Source organism: Podarcis filfolensis, assembly GCF_964270895.1.
Source record: "Podarcis filfolensis genome assembly, chromosome: 10".
Lineage (NCBI taxonomy): Eukaryota > Metazoa > Chordata > Lepidosauria > Squamata > Lacertidae > Podarcis > Podarcis filfolensis.
In genome coordinates this window covers 5,553,353-5,573,797 of record NC_139612.1, presented here as the reverse complement: position 1 = coordinate 5,573,797, position 20,445 = coordinate 5,553,353, and the positions used below count along the sequence as shown (strand labels likewise).

At 41.1% G+C, this 20,445-nt stretch overlaps 1 protein-coding gene across 20 annotated transcripts in view; it reads right to left on the bottom strand.

Moving 5' to 3' along the window:
• MAGI2 (membrane associated guanylate kinase, WW and PDZ domain containing 2) overlaps window positions 1–20,445 on the bottom strand; it is a 593,450-nt gene that overhangs the window by 152,784 nt on the left and 420,221 nt on the right. For all 20 annotated transcript variants that reach the window (XM_083574937.1, XM_083574923.1, XM_083574920.1 and 17 more), the window contains one exon: window positions 7,000–7,057. In XM_083574937.1, coding sequence (XP_083431063.1) covers window positions 7,000–7,057 — 58 coding nt within the window. The remainder of the gene's footprint in view (window positions 1–6,999; window positions 7,058–20,445) is intronic.

Here is a 20,445-nt window from a genome sequence, read left to right as displayed (position 1 = left end):
ACACCGATGCTAGCTTCCCGGCTCAATTAAAAATGCTGGTTTTGACCTGTGAAGCCTTGTAAGGTTCAGGACCCCAATACCTCATGGACTGTTTTTCCCTCACATGAACCAACCCACAGGTGTTCATCAGTACAGGTGAATGAGATCACATACCAATACCAGAAAAAAAAGAATAATTAACAGTTTCTTTGAATGGAAACTCTTACTCAGAACCCCAAAAATGGTTGACAATGTACTTTTTAAAGAAAGAAAAAAAAATACTTTGAAATGTTTTCTACTTTGAAACATTTGCTATCAGATTTGTATCTGACCACCACCACTGCACAGAACATAATGAATGCTTTTTTATCACATCTTTAAATAAATACTCTTTTCCAACGAGGTAGGAATTATGGTCTGAGGTGTATACAGAGAGGAAGCTAGAAAGCAGTCTAACAAATGTGTCAGTTCAAGCTTTAAAAGTGCAGTCTGGGTAAGTAGGTAGGTGCCAATGAAATCAATGGGATTTACAACACATATATTTACTTGGCTGAAAGTGTTTTTCAGCTAAACGGGACTAACAAATTCCAACTTGATGAGAAAGGCATGCAGAGTGGAAGTTAAGAGTGGCCACTTCTGCATCACCAAAAACAGGGGAAATGCACTACCAAAAAAGAAGACAATATTTGCATAAATTTTCATATGCATATCTATATGTAAAGATGCAAATTTAAAAACAGAAATACAATCCATCTCATCATAGTGGAGAAGACTGTAACCGGGTGACCTATGTGCTTGCTCAGTCTCCCGTTAGGTGTTGATGGGCGATTTAAAGGCCCTCTTATCCCTTCCAAAGATTCATTTTCTATAAGGACAGGGCAGGCATTTAAATAGAACATTTCTACAAAGAGAGGCCTGTCCTCTGACAGCTATTCAAACAGAGAGGAGTAATTTAGTTGTGGATATATTCTGCCTTGTTTATGAGTCTTCCAACCACACGAGAAGATTAATTAATGAAAAGAATAACATTCACCACCATGAGAAAAGTCACCTCCTCAAAAGGAAAGTGTAATATTTGCACCATCAATATTTGCATCAAATACAGATTCTGCATCACTAGATTGGCCAATTACAACTTTTAAAAGGTGATATTTTTAAGGATACCATTAACATTGTGAATATTCTTTATGAACTAATCACAAAATGATACATGTAGAAATAAATACCCCAGGGATATTTCGCTCCGTGGCAGAGCACATGGTCCTAAGTTCAATTCATAGTATCTCCTTTCAGCATCTTTCGAACCAGAGCTTACCCAGCCATTAGGCAGGCTGAGGCCACTGCCTGAGACAGCAGAAGCCTCCCAGGCAGCATGCCCGTGGGTGCCCTGCCAGACCCGCTGCCACCACTAGCAGTGGAAAAGCGCCACCACCACCACCGGCACCCATTTGGGCAAGACTGTGCCCATTTGGAATGAGATCTCACTTGAAATTGCCCCACGCAATTTGGGACAAGATCTCATCCAAAATCAGTGCCATCTTGCCTGAAATTGGTGCTGCCAAGGGCAGAGTGGCAGCAGAGTAGCAGCGGCGATGGCAGGAGCAGGTAGGTGGTGGGAGGAGCAGCAGCAAGGTAATGCGACACTTCCCATTTCCCAAATGGGAAACGCCCTTCCTGATTAGACTCTACACAAGACGCTGAAGAAAGATCCGCTACCAAGACTTCAAACTTACGCTGGTCCCCTGGCTGAGAGTTGTGTGAACTGACCCATGGAAAGAAGGAAGGTGTCTTCAAAAGCTGAGGAGAGCATTCCCCGCCCCCCACTCCAAAAGACCAAATTTGCTACGCAATTTAACTTTTTATGATTTATCCATTTTTATGACATAATTAAGACACTATATTATAATGGGATATTGTCTCCTTAAAAACCAAGTCATCTGTTAAACACCAGTAATAAAGGAAAGTGTTACACTGTCACTTTTTATAATGAAAAATGGGAAGCAATTTTCACTTCAAGCCTATTGAGCTTAGGCAGCAGATTAAAACACAGATCTTTATGCTGATGATAAAAGTCTTTATGAACATGATAGTGCTGCACTTTTAACACCACCAGGGCTTCATCACATTGGAGGTCTTGACCAGAACACCTTTTATAGATGATAGGTAGGTAGGTAGGTAGATGCTGCAATATGTAGGGGCACTTATTTTAAACATTGTTTTTTAAGAGTAGGTTATGTGTTGGGGAGAAAGCAGCCTTAAAATATTTTAAGTTAATAAAGTAACAAAGCATCAGAGGGCCGTTTGTGTGCTGCTCCCCCAAAGTTGGAGCTCAGTAGTAGAGCACCTTGTTTCCATGCAAAAAGTCCCAAGGACAATTCCTGGCTGGAAGTGACTCTTGAAACTGTAGAGAGCTGCTGCCAGTCCATGTAGCCCAGTCTTCCCAGGCCACAATTCCCTTCAGCCCCAGCCAGCATGGGGAGAAGTCCATTGTAGACGATACTGAACTAGGTGGGCCAGTGGTCTTATAAGGTAACTTCCTAGGTTACATTTGACCAAACTGTGGGAGGCAGTGGAAGACAGAAGTGCCTGGCGTGCTCTGGTCCATGGGGTCAAGAGTCGGACATGACTAAAAAACAACAACACCACCTAGGTTACAAAAGTAAGGTAAAGGTAAAGGGACCCCTGACCATTAGGTCCAGTCGTGGCCGACTCTGGGGTTGTGGCACTCATCTCGCTTTACTGGCTGAGGGAGCCAGCGTACAGCTTCCGGTCATGTGGCCAGCATGACTAAGCCGCTTCTGGCGAACCAGAGCAGCACACGGAAACGCCGTTCACCTTCCTGCTGGAGTGGTACCTATTTATCTACTTGTACTTTGATGTGCTTTCAAACTGCTAGGTTGGCAGGAGCAGGGACCGAGCAACGGGAGCTCACCCCATCACGGGGATTCGAACCACTGACCTTCTGATCAGCAAGTCCTAGGCTCAGTGGTTTAACCCACAGTGCCACCCGTGTCCCTGTTCCAAAAGTATGTTTGCTTAAATTATTTGAAGTGGAGAAACAGCCAGCAGGAGGCTCAAGTCTGGGCAGGTGATTTAAGCACCCTCTTTCTCCCTTCCATTTTCCCAATCTAAAGCCTTGTCTCCTGTAGTGATTTTTCCTCCTCCTGCTTTTAAAAGGAGCATGGAAGCTTTTTGCATGTAGCTAGAAACAGTGTCAGAAACAATTAAGCAGCCCATAAGGACTTATGACAAAATAAAATTTGACAGCAAATTTGGAAGCTGCTAATAGAAACAAAGCTGCTCTTTACAAGCCTGATATGCTGACCAAAGAAAGAATGAAAGGGGGAAAGGGAAATCATGGGGAAAGTAGGTAATGATTTGTCTCATAAGATTCCCGCTTCATTCAAGGAACAACTTTAAAAGAAATGATCTATTAGGCAGTCTCCATTGTAATTTGCTACCCTATGGATGGATTCTACTGCCTTTGAGAATTGCTTCCTGGAACTTGACTAAGTAGATTCATTTCATGCAATTTAAAGTCCATATACTGTATAACTTTTCTTTTATCCATAGGCAAATATGAAGAGCTTGAAGATACGTTTAGGCAAGTGCTGATTGCAAAATGATCCATAAAGCAACCTTTCAGTAGTTCCTACTTTGTATTTTTCAGGCACTTATGACAGTTTTGCATAGTGCTTCTGATCTGCAATGGGTATCCAGGCCACGGCACTCCTGATGTGGCCGGATTGCAATTGCCACCACCCCTGACCATTGGCCACACTGGTTGGGGCTGATGGAAGTTGGAGTCCAACACATTCTGGAAGACCACAGATGCCTCATCCCTATTATATAGCCTTCATTGTGTTTGCCCTCACAGCACACTATAACTCACATTGGTTTGTTTGTTTTTAATGGTGAACTGAGGCAGAGAAATTGCGTTTTGCTCAAGGCCAATATGATGCGGTAATGTACTAGCTAACCAACCAGAATATTATGTGGCTCAGCCAGGTGGGTAGCTGACCTACAGGAATCGCATGTAATGCGGTCATCAATCCAACAGAAACATGATGTGCATAGGCTCCAAATGTCGCCACACAGAGCAGGATTGAATAAGTGTTTGAGAAAGGAGATATTTTGCCATGAAATCTATCTTAGGCCAGGGAGCAGTTGCTGCCCTGAATGTTGGGCTTAAGCCTTGATCCCAGTGAAGAGGGACATGCCTGGAAGCCATTTGATACAGACAGGCCAGGTAAGAGGTGTACATTAATCCACTTATAGGGTTGCCCTTCAGTTTATCAACTGCCCTCCATGCAATGAAAATGCTCCAGAAATTATGGTGTGCACCTGTAGGCCACATCCCTGTGAGCCAATCAATTTCTAGCTGCCTTTTTACCACAGGCAATTCAATTGTATGAAGGCACTACTGCTGGAGAGCAAGTCCCAGTGGCATAGGGGGACTTACTTCTTGGGTAAACATACATGGACTCCTGATCGCAATCTTTAACATTCTGAAAAGCTATGCTCTTAAAATCTGACAACTCAAGGAAAACAGTTTGACTCAATTTATTGAGGGTACTTCCAAACATGTGGGACGCAGGTGATGCTGTGGGTTAAGCCACAGAGCCTAGGGCTTGCCGATCAGAAGGTCGGCAGTTCGAATCCCCGCGACGGGGTGAGCTCCCGTTGTTCGATCCCAGCTCCTGCCAACCTAGCAGTTCGAAAGCATGTCAAAGTGCAAGTAGATAAAGAGGTACTGCTCCAGCAGGAAGGTAAACTGTGTTTCCGTGCACTGCTCTGGTTCGCCAGAAGTGGCTTAGTCATGCTGGCCACATGACCCGGAAGCTGTCTGTGGACAAACGCCGGCTCCCTCGGTCTATAGAGCGAGATGAGCGCCGCAACCCCAGAGTCGTCCGCGACTGGACGTAATGGTCAGAGGTCCCTTTACCTTTACCTTTACTTCCAAACCTGCGCTACAAATGTTATGCCCATCTCCACTATAAGATAATGCAGTGCCAATGTCAAATCCAACGTTCACGGAGATTTATTCCTTATGATTATGCATTTCTGGCAGTGTGGTTTTATTAGCTCTTCCTACATATACATAATACATTAGAAAGTGTGTGTGCGCACGCGCATGCAAATAATGAAGCATTCCTTTGCATTTCTTTCTCTTTTATTGCTTGCAGATTTGGAATGGTGTCTCACTGGGGTAAGATAATTAATTTTGCCTATTTATAGAAGCAATTTATCCTTATAACCTACTTGCACACAGAGCAAGCTGAAGATGCATACACATAACACTTTTTGAAAACATAGATTACGTTGGGAAAATATTAGAAGTGATATTTTCCATGGTAAATGTCATGTAAGTGAATGTACAAAATATTGGCTTGTGTGCAATTAAAACTCTTCAACTAAAAGAAGGTTATATTTTATTCTCCTCCTTTGCAGGCATTGTGAATAGCTGAGGAATATAATTGAAGTGGCAAATCTCATTTCCTGCCTTTTATATATGATGGAAAAGGTGACAAACTGTGTTTCCAGGTAGCTGCCTGTCCAGCCACTGACCAATGTCAGAGAAGGATAGATGAATCTGTCAATTTCAGTATCTCCCTGTTTCTAATTTTTCCAGTCTTTAACTAAGTTCTCCTCATTTCCACATCAGTTTGCATGAAACTCATATGCCTGTTTGTGGACATTTCACTCAACGCACACATTCTGTATGCAACTTTGCCTAATATAATGAATTAGGTACTATGAACTGTCCGTGGGACGTGGATATAAATAATAAAATTATTGTTGTTATTTAGAAGACATCTGAAGGCAGCCCTGTTTAAGGAAGTTTTTAATGCTTGATGTTTTATCACGTTTTCACTATTCTGCTGAGAGCCCACCCAGATTGGCTGGGGAAACCCAACCAGATGGGCGGGGTATAAATAATAAAATTATTATTATGGGATATAAGATTTGAGGAAGGATGGTGCAACATCATGACAAAATGGTTTTCGGTATGTTCCACTACTGCTAGTGAATACACAAGAGTACTCACTAATATTTATTTAACATAACATTTATACCCTGCCATTCAAGCTCACAATCATAGATAAAATGTATATATTACAGAATAACAACAAAATATATAATTTTATCTGATTCATAGTCATCATCTTAGCAGACATAGTTGGAATGGGTGGACATCTAAAAGCATAGAGAAAACATAACAGTGCAGGGGGGAAAAAGACAAATCAGATCAAATACTTGACAAAATAATTAATTTACAATTTGCCTTAAAGTGAGTAACAACACAATCCTTTGCATATCTACTCAAAAGTGAGTCAAATGAAATTCAGTGGGATTCACTGTTAGGTAAATATGTACAGGATTGCAGCCTAAAGAGAAAACCAAATGGGCCTCTCTAGGAAAAGGGTTCCACGGTTTGGGTGCCACAGCTGAGAAGGCCCTGCATCTCATCCAATACTTCTGACACAAAAGGCAGCAGGACACACAGCTAGGCCTCAGGTGACAAGTGAAGGTTCATGTGAGAGAAAGCAGTCTTTAAAATATTCTGTGGCTTTGACAGGCAGCAGTATCCAGTCACCAAGTCACTGTTCTTGGCTTAGCTACTCAGATGTCACAGTGGAACATCAGCTTTGGGTTTGGCAGCTAAGTTATAAAATCCACATATAATTTTTGTTATATCCAACCATGTAAATATTGTCTACAGCTGTGGATTTTTGAATAAGATGATTTGTTATGTTGGCACAAACGGACTGAGGAGCTTCAGACCTCAACGGTTGCTTATAGTATGTGATGAGGTGCACATGGGGATCCCAACTTCTCCACATTCATGTTAGAAGTTTGCAGATATTTTCTATTGAGCCTTCTATTTCCTGACACATTTCAATGTGTAGACAAAAAACAGTGGGGTACACATCTTCTCAGTTTGAAGCACTGTTCTGGGACATAGACAACAGTTTATGCAAGATTAATAGTAAATTAATATTGGTCTTGGAAACTTACTCAACATAATAAGTGCCGTAAATGGGATCATCAATTTTCTCCCAGCCATATGGTAGCTCTGAAAAACAAAGAGTGACGCCTCTCAGTAAATACAGCACAGGATGCCAAGATTTCTAATAATAATGAAAGAGTATTGTTGTCAAGTGTGGCAACCGCCTTACAAAGTTAAATATAGTGCTCAAAACCAATGCCAAATTTTAGACATATCCCATGGCAGTCACAAGTAGCTCCAGCTTGAAAGCTGGCATGAGAATGCAGGGTAATCACCATCTGAGAAGAATTTTAGCTACTCTCTTACTGTGCAGTTGTCTGTGCCAGAAATAGTAGCATATCAGCTACGATATTATTGCCCAGGGAAATCAGGGAGAGCCTTTTCTACCCAAGAAATTGTATTTGCCATAGATGACAAAGACTAAACACCGAAAATATTGTATAACAAAACAAAACAAAACAAAACACAAAACAAAACACAAAACAAAACAAAACAAAACAAAACATCACCAGTACACGACACCTGCAAGAGGACTGTTCCCAATTCAGTACAGAGACAAAGCTGTATGTTACGGCCTAAACCAATTCACAGGGTGGTTATTGAAGGAGGATTACAGCTGTGCTCAACCATAGAAAATGATTTTGTGAACTGCAGAATATTTATGATACCATCAGGAAAAAATAAAAGTTTTTATTTGAAACTAATCACGTGTTGCTTATTTTTAACTCCACTCACCAGACGGCAGCAGCACTAATTGCACTATCACATTTTACAACCAGAAAAGGCTATTGCATTATAAATATTACACTCACTGCAAAGGTGATGGCTTTTTACGGGAAAGCTAGGCCATCTTTAACAGGTTAATCACTTTGTCCTTATTGCAAAGTATTGCAAGAGTGGAAAATAAGAGGGTACTCAGTGATATTGGGAGAACAGTGGTTAGTTCTGTGGCAGTACAAACAGTTTGCATATAATTCTTGGTATCTCCAGGCAAGGGTGGGAAAAAACCTTCTCTGAAACTTTGGAGAGCTTCTGTCAGTCAGTATAGAGTGACAATCAGTAGTGGATGGTGCAGTGGGGTTTGAAACAGACAAATGATTTATATGGACATGTTATTTCCAAAGTGAGTGGGGATTACCAGTATACATGGCATGTGACATGTGACCATTTCTTTCCCTAGATCAGCCTCACACCTGTGCACTGGATGTAATTGGACGGGCTGTGTCTGCAGAGAGCCTAGTGTGCCAGGGCCCCATCCATGCACTCTTTGCTCGCCAGTTTTGAGATTACATATTGTGTTGCATACCCTCCAACCTTCCTCACTCCCCTCCAACCAAGCCCGCCCATGCCTTTTAAAGCCTAAAGAGATAGAAGAGGGGGTTTTCAATCTGGAAGAAGCAAAAACACAACTTTATACTGCCTGCTAAGCAGGTCCACTGGACCCTGACTGTAATAAAAAAATATCAGCACTCATAACAATTTTATGCTCTAGATGCTAGTTATCTTATTATCACAGGCAGTAATCCTGTATCTATCCTAAAGGTAGGAATACCACTGCAACTCTGTTGTATTTGGGAGAGCAAAATGCCTCGGTCGGTTCTCCACACGCCTTTAAATATCCATTAATTTACTCATTCCTACTAAACAAAGCACTTCTCCTTTCGGCACAGCAAGGGAGTGTTTCTATATATGTTCAATGAATAAATGATTATAATCTTTCATGAGAAAAGATAGAACCGATAGTTACTGTTGCTTTATGATATGTTATTTATGTTCTGCTCCTTTTTCCTGGACCATAACCAGAAATGGGTGTCCGGAGCCCCTGGGTGCTCACTTGTGGTAGGGTTGCCATGTGTCCTTTTTTTCCAGGACATGTCCTCTTTTTCAGGGGTAAAGTTTGTATAGTCTGTGATTATTATTTTTTTGCACGGGGGAAGAAAAATATATGAGTTACTCCTGCATGTTGTTCCAGCACAATAATGCATAATGGTATTTGTGTGGTGGGCAAACAATTAAGAATTCAGATTGCAAATCCCATTTTCGAGTGTAAAAGTCTGTAAAAATTTAATGAGTTGGAAGTATTATAAAGGACCCAGTTTTTAAAAAGGCAAGTGTAGAACTGCTAACTATATTATACCCATTCAAGCTGCAGGTTTTACAAAAATTAAATTTCAGTACTACTGTTGTGGATCATTAAAAAGCCATATAAATTCTTCACAAGGGTATGTGTTAATTCCCTCTGCATCCATGATGCAAAATGTGAGCTCTACTTAATTAAAATTCTGTGCAGGCCAGTAAAACAGAATTAGTAGAGCTCAAACTCTGGGCTAGTAGTTGAAGGTTGAAAGATAAGGTTGGCCAAAAGATAAGTTGACCGCAGAGCTACTGTTTGAAGACTTGTCTCCTGCATTTTTATTCTAAGCCAATTTGTGGTTATTTTTCATTACAGAAATAGTAAACTGTATGTGTGCGTGTTTATCTCCTCTGCTAGCAATGCAGCAAAAAGACCTCAACTTTCATTGAGGATAAGATACACTAACTGCACTGAATTCAAACATTTTAACTTTATGGGATGTTTCACAAGTTTATCTGTAAAATGCTTATTAGAGGCAAGTCTCTGAGAGTGAATAAATAACCACCCTTGTCCAGCACAAACAGTTCTCCAGGTACACATCCCTTCTCTTCTATGAAGAATTGCAATGACAGAGGACACTGCCTTATCCGGAGCCAGGCCACTGATTTATGTGACCACTGATTTATGCCACTGACTTTGGACACGCCACTGTCTTTCAGGGTGACCTATTTTACAAAGCAGTTATGTTGATACTACAGGATAGTCCCTTAAATTACCTGCTCAACTCTTTGAAGAATGTTAAATAATGAACTGGGAGTCTAGGGCATGTCATTTTAGAGGGTGAAACTTTTTTCTTTTTTTTTGCGAAATTCTTCAGTGGAAAATATGTTTGTGGGTGTGAGGAGATCAAATCTGCTGTTATTTTTGTGATGGGCTAAAGAATTTTAATTTTACCTTCTGAAAAAATAATATATTACTCCAAGTACTTAGCAATCATTTATTGCTTTCTATGCAATTTTACTTAGAAAGCAAAACTAAATTATATTAATTTAACTAAAACATTTCAGGGGATGTTGGGACAGGTAGAAAGGCCTCCAAAGGTCTTCGTAGAACCACAACACGCATATTGTCATGGAATCATGGATACTTCCCCCTCACATTGTAGAAACATGTGCTCAGCTGAAACCGACTTACCCTATAAATGCATGTCAGCTTTAATCAATTCAATGATTAAATTAAAGGCTGATTTGGTTTGACAGCTATATATTATACCCAAATTACACTTGACTAAAAAACCAAAAATTACTACCAGTTCTATATCTTCTTCTTCCTGCATTACTCAGATAAAATTTACCCAGCCTGAGGTGCTTCCGTCAATATTTTACTCTTTTTAAAAAATAATTTTACAATTACTCAACAAAACATAGAACCTGAGCACTTGCATCTTGCACAGTATAAAAGCAAACCTCCCAATTTTTCACATAACTCATCTTTTAATTAAAAAGGTAAACACAGGCTTGAATCAAGAGTTGTGTGAGCAGATTTCTGGCTCCTCCTTCATACCACAGCCAAACAACCAAAGCCACAAGCTCAAAAAGCAGGTGCCTTGAGGGCATCCCTCTCCCCTGCCAAGACCATCATCCCAGCCTTGACCAAGCATCTCTAAAAGTAGTTACTTGTCTTCTCTGGTTCCATTGCTGCTTCCAACTACGCTGTCCAGATGTAGCAGCAGGATGACCAAAACGGAGCCAAACTTGCCCTGAAACTTATCCATCTAAAAATGAATCAGTACAGATAGAGGAATAAAGTACATGCTGTATATTAAATTGTGCAGAACCAATATAGCCCCATCAGCTGTTTGCCAGTAAGCAAGGAAAAAATTATCCTCCAGAGGAAAAGCCAGATGAGTGTCATATAGTCCATATTTTATCAGAGCTGGAGGAAGTGGACTTTATAAAGCCCAGCTGCCCTGTGCATGGTCAGATGCTTCTCAAAAGCTCTTTGGGCTCATTAACCTTTCCAGACACAATTACCATTACCCAAACCCCAGAGCTTTTGTAAAGTGAAATGTTTTCATCCCTTGATTTTACTACATATATACATTTTTAAGAAGCCCTCGCTGAAATTTGTTTTGTTTGTTTCACAATAGAAAAGAATCATTTATGTTGTATATTACTGCCATCTGGAAACAACTAGCAGTCATAGAAGTTATTCCTCATCATCGTACAACAGCAATGGATATACAGATGAAGGCATTTGCATTGAGTCATTCCAAGTTTAGAAATTATGTTGAACAATACTCGTGCATTTGAATGACAAGGAAGTATGTACGCACTTGGAAGCTTATTTTCCTCTATTTGAATTGTAATGCCATCTGCCAAAACTAGCTCACTCTGTCTGCCTCTAAATGGTTTTCTTCTGACAGCATCATCAGAAAAGGGAGCCTTCCTGAGAAAGAGGCATCTGGTCTTAATCTAAAAGTGACACATTTTGTTTGCATTTACCATGACACAAGGGCATTTTGCAAATTTTGGGTCCAATTAATATGCCACTTGACAAAAATAATAAGATGCTTAGCTAAATGACATTTTCTTATTCTATAAAGGATAAAAATAAAATAGTTATAAAAAGAGCTAACTGTATTTTAATTAAGCAACATTAATTCATATTTTTCTTAGTCTTAAGCATACAGATTATGTTGGGTGTCTGTGGCAGAGATAGTAAAAAGATAAAAGGACCCCTGACCATTAGGTCCAGTGGCGGATGACTCTGGGACTGCGGCGCTCATCTCGCTCTATAGGCCGAGGGAGCCGGCATACAGCTTCCGGGTCATGCGGTCAGCATGACTGGTGAACCAGAGCAGCGCACAGAAATGCCGTTTACCTTCCCGCTGGAGCGGTACCTATTTATCTACTTGTACTTTGATGTGTTTTCAAACTGCCAGGTTGACAGGAGCAGGGACTGAGCAATGGGAGGTCACCCCGTTGCAGGGATTCGAACCGCCGACCTTCTGATCAGCAAGCCCTAGGCTCTGTGGTTTAACCCACAGGACCACCCGCATCCCTGGCAGAGATAGAAAAATGCATATAAAAACCCCGTTACTCGAAATCATCTGCATTTTATTTTGTTTTTCCAAAATCTTATGAACTTGAACAGAATATTCTTTGCATGGCCTGTGTGGCTACCTGCAAAACTATAAAATTGAACAGATGAAAATTTGTTTTGTCTCGACAACTTGCACTGAAACTATAAATCTGGTGCTATGCAATTGTTTTCGTCAACAATATTATTCAACTTTCTACAAGTCCTTCCTTGGATTAAATTATAGTTCTCTCACCTGAAGCCAACTATGAGGTTACCTACCAATGATGTTTTAGACCAGAAATCTATGGTTTTTAAAGTTTCTGCCCTCAAGGTTCATTTCACCCAGACCTGGAATGTATGATGCCTTCAAAGAAGCACTCCCCACTGCATCGCCAGCCTTTTATCCCTGCAGCGCCAGCAACCTTGAGAAGCCATCAGATTCACACATCCCAACCCCAGGACTGGAGGTCCCCATAGCAATTGCCTTGGTTCCTAGAAGCTATTGGACATGCTACTACCTACTACCTCCAAGGCCACAGGAGCAGAGGAGTTGGTGAGCTAGGAAGGAGCTTCAGGGTTGCTGGCAAAGTGCCTGGCTTGCTGTGCATGAGGCTACTTTGAAGCAGGAAACATTTCCAATTACTTGCCTGGATCAAGGTCTGACTGAGAGCCAGAAAGGGCTATAAACGCCAGCTCTTATGAAAGTTCTCAGTCTGAGCTGCCTCACTGCTAAAGCAACAGCTCTCTGGGAGCTCCAGCGCAAAGCCTTTGACAAAACTCTTTACATTGACCTATCTAACATAGGACTACAATGCATAGCACAGAATTTCAGGGAATTCTAGGGCCAATGTTTAGTTCATATGGAGAACGAACCAGGCTTGTTGGACATCACTCCTGTGCTCTGTGAAGCAGGAGTGCAACCTGGAAGACACGAACACTCTCCAGGGCCTATACATTGCAGGTAAAGACTGATAGCAAATGACAAGTTGTCTTTCAGATAAGCTTGTCCACATTATTGATTTTCGCTTTGAGGAATCCCTGATAAGTTTCTAAAGAACCTCAGGGAACACAGTTTCAAAAACAACTGCAACGAAGTCATCTCATGCTTCTGTCTTGCTTTATACTTCATTTTTATTGAAAATCTCAAATAACACAACAAAAGGAATCAAATCTCAAAAGGTGGCTACAACTATGTGTAGATGATAGCAAACAAGCAGGTACAAGAGTACAAACTTTGTTAAGTAAACAATAAAAATTTTGTCTTTTGTTTGGTTTCAGGTTGTTTTATGAACAGATGACATCTTTAGTATAGCTAGAAGTCTAACTGTGAGTTCCAAAACCAAGGATAAAGGTCTGACACTTGTGTTTCAGTTGGAATCAATTGCCAAGTTGAGTCTGTAGCATTATCATCTCTTAACGTTCTGAGGTAACATATTAGCTCTTCCTTTTGTTCCACTGCTTTTCATAACAGCCTTGGAAAATCAGTTCAATCACATCTTTGCCCTGCTGAACAATGACATGATGCTATTAGCATGTGTTGTATCAGTTCCTTGGAGGGGGCAACCACATTTCGCCCCCCAAAAGATCAAGAGTAAGCACAATGGTCTTTTATAATGGAATAACATATAATTTAGTTCCGCAACAAATTATTCAGATTCACTTCAGCTGGAACATCTTCTTGACATATGTACACTATAAGGTACTCTGACAATAAATAAAACTATGGTGTTCAAAAGCCACAACTCCTGCAGCTATTGTACTACCAACCTTGTGAAACACGGACCACTTAGAAACACCATCTCCAACTCTTTGAAAGATTCTATCAACGGTCTCTGAAAAAAATTACATATCACTTAGGAAGACAGGCAAACTAATGCCAGTGTACTGGAAGAAGCAAAGATCACCAGTGTCAAAGCAATGATTCTTCAACATCAACTTCGTTGGACTGGTCATGTTGTTCAGATGCCTGATTATCATCTTCCAAAGTTCAGAATTCTATTCCAAACTTAAAAATGGAAAGTGTAATGCTGGTGGTCAACAAAAGAGGTTTAAAGGCTCCCTCGAGGCAAATCTAAAAAATGTAGTATAAGCACCGACAATTGGGAAATACTGGCCTGCAAGTGCTCCAACTGGAGAACAACCTTTACCAACGTTGTCATGGACTTTGAGGACATTCGAACGCAGGATGAAAGGAAGAAATGAGCTAAGAGGAAGGCATGTTTGGCAAACCCTCACCATGATCAACTCCTGCCCAGAAACCTATGTCCCCAATGTGGAAGGACGTGTGGATCTAGAATTGGCCTCCACAGTCACCTACGGACACATCATTAAGACCATGCTCATGGAAGACAATCTTACTTGGCTACGAGTGAACGCCAAAGAAGAAGAATGCTACCTCTGGAGAGTTTTCTCTTACTACTGCAGAAACAGAGTGTAGGGGCTTGGTTAATGAAAACTCTTATCCAATTAGCCACCATGGAATAAGAAACTTTGGAACTCAAAGAAGATTGTCCAAAAGGCATGAACAAGAGATAGACTTCCTGGAAACCTGGGTCCTGGAAAAATAGATGCCAGTGTAATGCCAATCCTTTTCTTCTGAAAGAGTGATTTAGGCAGAAAGAGATCAAAACAATCTCTACAGACCTACAGAGCAAATAAATCTTGGAACAAATGCAACATATGTGGAAGGTGCATTAAAAGAGCTTTCCTTATTGGGTACCAGGCAGGCATCTAAGGCTGATGCACTTTGATATATTTGTGCTGAGACCTTGTTTGCTTGTCAAATCAGCACAGTCTGAACCAGCTCTGTTCCAGGATTCTAGCTTTTCCTGTCATACCAATCTACACTGCATGGATAATCATTTTGCTGATATTGAGTGGGAATAGCTAAAGCAGATGGCTTTGGCCAAAGGTGTGTTTGTGTGTATTAGACTGGCTGATGCTGAACGCTACCTGTTTGAATACATGGGAGTAGAGAATCTACTCTAACTCACCAGTCTCTTTTGCTTTGGTGCAGGCTGCTTTCCTGCTCTGGGTGGGACGGGAGGAAAGCCATGCCAAGAGAGGAAGTCTCTCCCTCCTCAGGAATGCTCTTCTCAGTGGTGCTCTTCTTCTCAGCTGTGAGGGTCAGGGTGAAACCGAATATTGCCCTATCTGAAAGAGTGACTCTCACTCATAAATGCTGCTGAAATAAAATTCAAATGGTGTTACAACAACATGAACACGAGTCACACCAAAAACTGTGGTGGAGCTCCTCTTGGAGTTCTCACAGGAAGTTTTCGTAGAAAGTCTGGTCTGTCAACCAAGAAGAAGTACTACTCAAAAGTAAGTATGGTGGTACCTCTGGATACGAAAGGGATCCATTCTGGAGCCCCGTTCGCTTCCTGAAGTGAACGCAACCCTCGTCTGCGGGTCGCAATTCGCCGCTTCCGCGCATGCATGTGACTTCATTCTGAGCATCTGCACATGCGTGAGCAGCGAAAGCCGGAAGTAACGAGCTTCATTACTTCCGGGTCACTGCAGAGTGCAACCCGGAAATATTCATCCCGAAGCTACTTCAACCTGAGGTATGACTGGAATTGCTTCATCCCTGAGCCATTGGAGCATGCAACAATGTTTTACTGGCATCAGATGACCACCAAACAAAATGACATGATCACTAGTAAGAATAAGCTCAGTGTCTGCTCTGATGCTGTTGCTCCCATGAGTTGGTGGCTGGGATTTAGCAATACTTGAGGAATTCGATTTCTGGGCATTACACTGTGAAGTGATCTGATCTTCTCTCCCCAAGACTAATGTGTGGAACTGGATGTATTTATTCTTCAAACTTTGTACTTTTCTGAAATTTGTGATACTGTCCTTGGCTCAAAAATACTGCCTATGACAAATGTGTATTATAGCATAAAATACATTTTAAAATGTGTTTTTTAAAAAACATTTTGTGATAAAATACATAATACAATATGCATTTAAATACAAATGTTTGCAGTTGGTGTCTTTTTCCTTAGAAAAACCACAGATTAATGTGAAAGCAGGACAGGACAGACTACGAACACATGCAAAACTGATCTGGAAGAAATAGAAAAGGCTTATTTTGCTTCCATGATACAACTTTAATATTTGAAGGAGATGAGAAACTGGTCAAACTGATGCAAAGCTAGTCTGTGAAGTGTAAGGACCTAATTACATATTAAAGGAGCAAAAGGGGACCAAACTGTGTCCACAAATCCTGCCTGTAACTGATACAAAAGGCAAACCTAGCACCTGATCCTATATACATATATCTTTTCTTCAAAGGAGACAAATACAGTAGATAAAACTTCACTAATTAGTGATCAAAGTCAGGCAAATGATGCATATACATAGAGCAGCCTGCTTGCAAAGAAGATCCCCACCCTCGCAAATTTGTAGGCATAAGATGGGCTCCAGACTTCTCAGCTCTATGGTTTCCCAAAATGCTGGCATGCAATGAGGCAGGGTGAGAAAGTGGCTGCATTTTCATGCATAAAAGTATCTGAAATAGCAAGGAAGCAAAGGCACTGGTAACAGAACAGGCAAAAAAGGGGAGAGAAGAACTGAGAAAGGGTTTGCGAAGTTATACCAGCTATAAATACAGTTGCCAAACTGTACAAATATTATCCTAAGGTCTAGAATTTGTAAGTATTTCCTACAGTCCTTATCCCAACAGACCTAAGAACTGGCCTTTTCACTGGTAGTTTTCCTCTTATGAAATGCTCTCCACAGGGGCATATGTCTCACACTATCGCAATCTACTTTTTGGTGATAGGCCAGCTCCAAATAACTTTATTGTACTAGCCACAGGACATGACAAATCTGAATAAAAAATAAATACGAACAAAAGGGGTGTCGTGCCACAAATAATGCTCTCTATTTAGTTCATTGCTATATTGTCCAGGGTCTTCATTCTGATCTATTTGGCTGCCAAAGCAAAAAGGGTGACTTTATGAGTCACTGAAGCGTTTACATCGCTAAGAAGCCATAGGACCTTCTCTGCCAGGGAGAGAGATCTTTCCTGTATGGATGGTAAGGTGAGGAATTGCCTCCTGGGTCCAGTGTATAGTGGGCAATATAGGAAACAGTGCAAGATGTCTTCCACTTGCGGTTGCCCACATATTCAGAGTCTGTCTTTGTGTGGTACCCTGTTATATCATCTGTCTAGAATGGCGGAGGGCATAGCTTGAAAACGCAGCTCAGTAAGAGAGAATCTAAGTGAGGCTGGCTGGAGATTCAACAGGTAACTGGCTCTAAAATGGACCATTTTTAGAAGGGGGAACCAAGGAGAGCGTTTGAGGATTAGATTGGTTGCAGATCACGTAGTGATTCTGTCCAGTGGCACCAATCCCTGAACTGGCGTAGGTGCTAGGCAAAAACGTTTGTGTTTATCCAGGCCTTTGTACTATTTTGGGGGTACATTTTGTGTAAAGAAAAGTGACTAAAAGTACAGTAAATAATTATGAAAATTCTACTGCCTCACATGAAAAATCATTCAGATATCCATGCTACCCTGTTTCTGTACCATTACTTTGAGACTTCTAGCTGTCATATTTTCCTTTATTTTAAAAATTGACAGTCATTATTAATATAAAAATTAACAGCTGCAATTCCAGACGGTCACATTGAATCCAATGGAGCATAACCCCTAGTAAGTATGCTTAAGTAAGTATGAAATCATATATCCGCCTATCTGGGAGTAAGCCCCACTGAATTAAATGGATTTACTTTTGAGTAGCAATATGTAGTACTGCAGTGTAATGGTGCAACTGAATACGTGTATACTCAAAAGTAAATCCCAAATTGACTTCAGTGGACTTTCTCCCAGGTATGACTGTATAGGTTGTCAGATTTAAGTTATATCAGCTGTGAGGAACATTTGGCCCACCAGTTGTTGCTGAAATACAACTCCCATCAGCCCCAGGAAACAAGTCCAAATAGCAATAGATGATGGAAGTTATAGTTCTGCAGCATCTGGAGGGTTAAAGATTCTCCATACCTGAGTGTAGGAGGAAAGAAGGTTGGAAAAAAGCAACAAAAAGAGAAAACAACAAAAATCCAGCTAATGTAACTAACTGAAGTTATATGGGATATTTTCTTATTAGCACTGGATGAATCTACGACAACATCCCTCCCTCAATCCAAACACCATTCAGCGCCCAAGCAAGAACAAATATGGTAGCATGGCTTAATTTAATTGTATGGCTCAGCTCTGAGGTGTCAAATTTGCCTGAAGGGTTAGGGGTGGCTTTACAGTACGAAGAGAACAAACACAAAGCAAGAGCAACCACCATCCTTATTCCCTGGAGTCCTGGAAAACATTCCCTGCAGCAGGAGGATAAACTGGGTTTCTGCTGTGGGTGAAAAGTAGGCAGAAGTGTCAGAGAGAAAAGTTGGATTTGTTGGTGACCAAGGAGAAAAACAGATTGTGTCCTCTTCATGTTTAATTTAAGAACACCTCCTTATCCTTATTTCACTCTGTTAGCAGGATGTTTTTAGATAACATTTATCTTTACAGCTTTTTTCTGGTGGTGGTGAAAGGGCGTTAATGGACTCTAGCAGGCTGCTGTGCTGCAACATATGGCTACCCTGTCTGCTTTTGTCACTGAGCATTTCTGTCTAACATCCGATGCATACAAAGAGGCTTATGTAAGGTATTTTTGTTGTTAGAAGTGAAAAACAATGTAAGAACAGTGACAGCATGCAATATGTCTTGGGTTGCTTGCTGGAGTACAGGAAGCATACTTTATTTTCATGATAAGAAAGTGTACCTGGGACTTCCTTGTTAGTTTTCTAGGTGCACCTAATCTTTCCCCTGTTCCCTGTGGACAGTATGTGAAACCCAGGCCAGGGGAATGGAAAGGCAGTGGTCCCCCCCTCACTCCCCCTTCATGCAGAGAGGGTGTCAACATGCATAAAGGTCAAGTTAAAATGGAAAATAATGTTTAGGGCAGGCATCCCCAACCTGCGGCCCTCCAGATGTTTTGGCCTACAACTCCCATGATCCCTAGCTAACAGGACCAGTGGTCAGAGATGATGGGAATTGTAGTCCAAAACATCTGGAGGACCAAAGGTTGCGGATGCCTGGTTTAGGGTATTTGGATATGAATGAAATTTAATCTGTTGAATTCTCTCACCCTTTTTTGAGAGAACACCGGACTCAAACACTTGCCTTGGCCTGCAGCCTCTCTCACCTGTGGTCTGTCTCTGTGTCCTGATTCTTCCTGAACTGAACTTTGATCACATGACTTTTACTCCTGCTACTCGACATTTATCAAGAGCCAATATTGAGCTACACAGGCCAGATAAATGATGCAATCACAGTCCAGCAAACATAGCATTTAAAGAAGATAAGCAGAACTGGAAGGAGATTAGAATGAAGAAGTGATCAGGATGGCAAGGGGGGATGGAGGGTTACCTGGTAGCTGATAAGGAGAAGGCTCAGTTATGAGAAAGTGCATATTGATGCCATCTTGGATTCAAGACAGATTTTTAAAACTATAGCAAACACAAGTAAGAAGTGCACCCCTGGACCAGACCAAAGGCCCAGCTAATCTAGCATCCTGTTTTTCGCATGTTCACATGTAAGGCCAAACCACAGTTTGCCTCTCTGTGTATGAGCCACATTGAACATGAACAGGCTCACTTATTGCCCTTCTCTCTTTTCTTCCTATGTGCCAAACTTTCTTTCAGAGTCAAATTATCTTGGTTTAGCATTATGAGTAAATTAAGAATCCTGGTTTAAAACAAACAATGCTTAGTTTAACAAGCCAGTTTCATAATCCATGGTTTGAATTGTGCTTGTTCAGTAGCTAATCTTTGTTGTAAACTGGGATTGCTGATTCATGCAGAATGCTAAAACAGATTTCCTTGAAACTGAAAGTAAACACGGAAGTCCTAATTCAAGCCATGCACAAGAAACATGCAAGTCCAACTCTTCACGTGGGCTCACTTAGGAGTGTCCATGTACTGCTGTAAACTGTGGTATGCTAACCAAAAACTTCCAGGAAGCCCACAAACAATAAGATGGATTGTGTTGACAGATAGAATGAGCAGGAAATTTGTTCCTGGCATAAGACGGCCGGTGGGTGGGATGGAAGGACAGAAAAAAGTGAGGACAGATTAACTTTCCTGAAGTGAAGAAAGTAATTCAGGGAAGGTAGAAGGAGAATAATGTCTAGGGATTTGAAGTTGACTTAGTAAATGTCAGGGGTCTGGTACACAGAAACGTAAGATGGGTTCGTAGCAATGAAAGAAGGATTATTTCAACAAAAGTATACTGAAT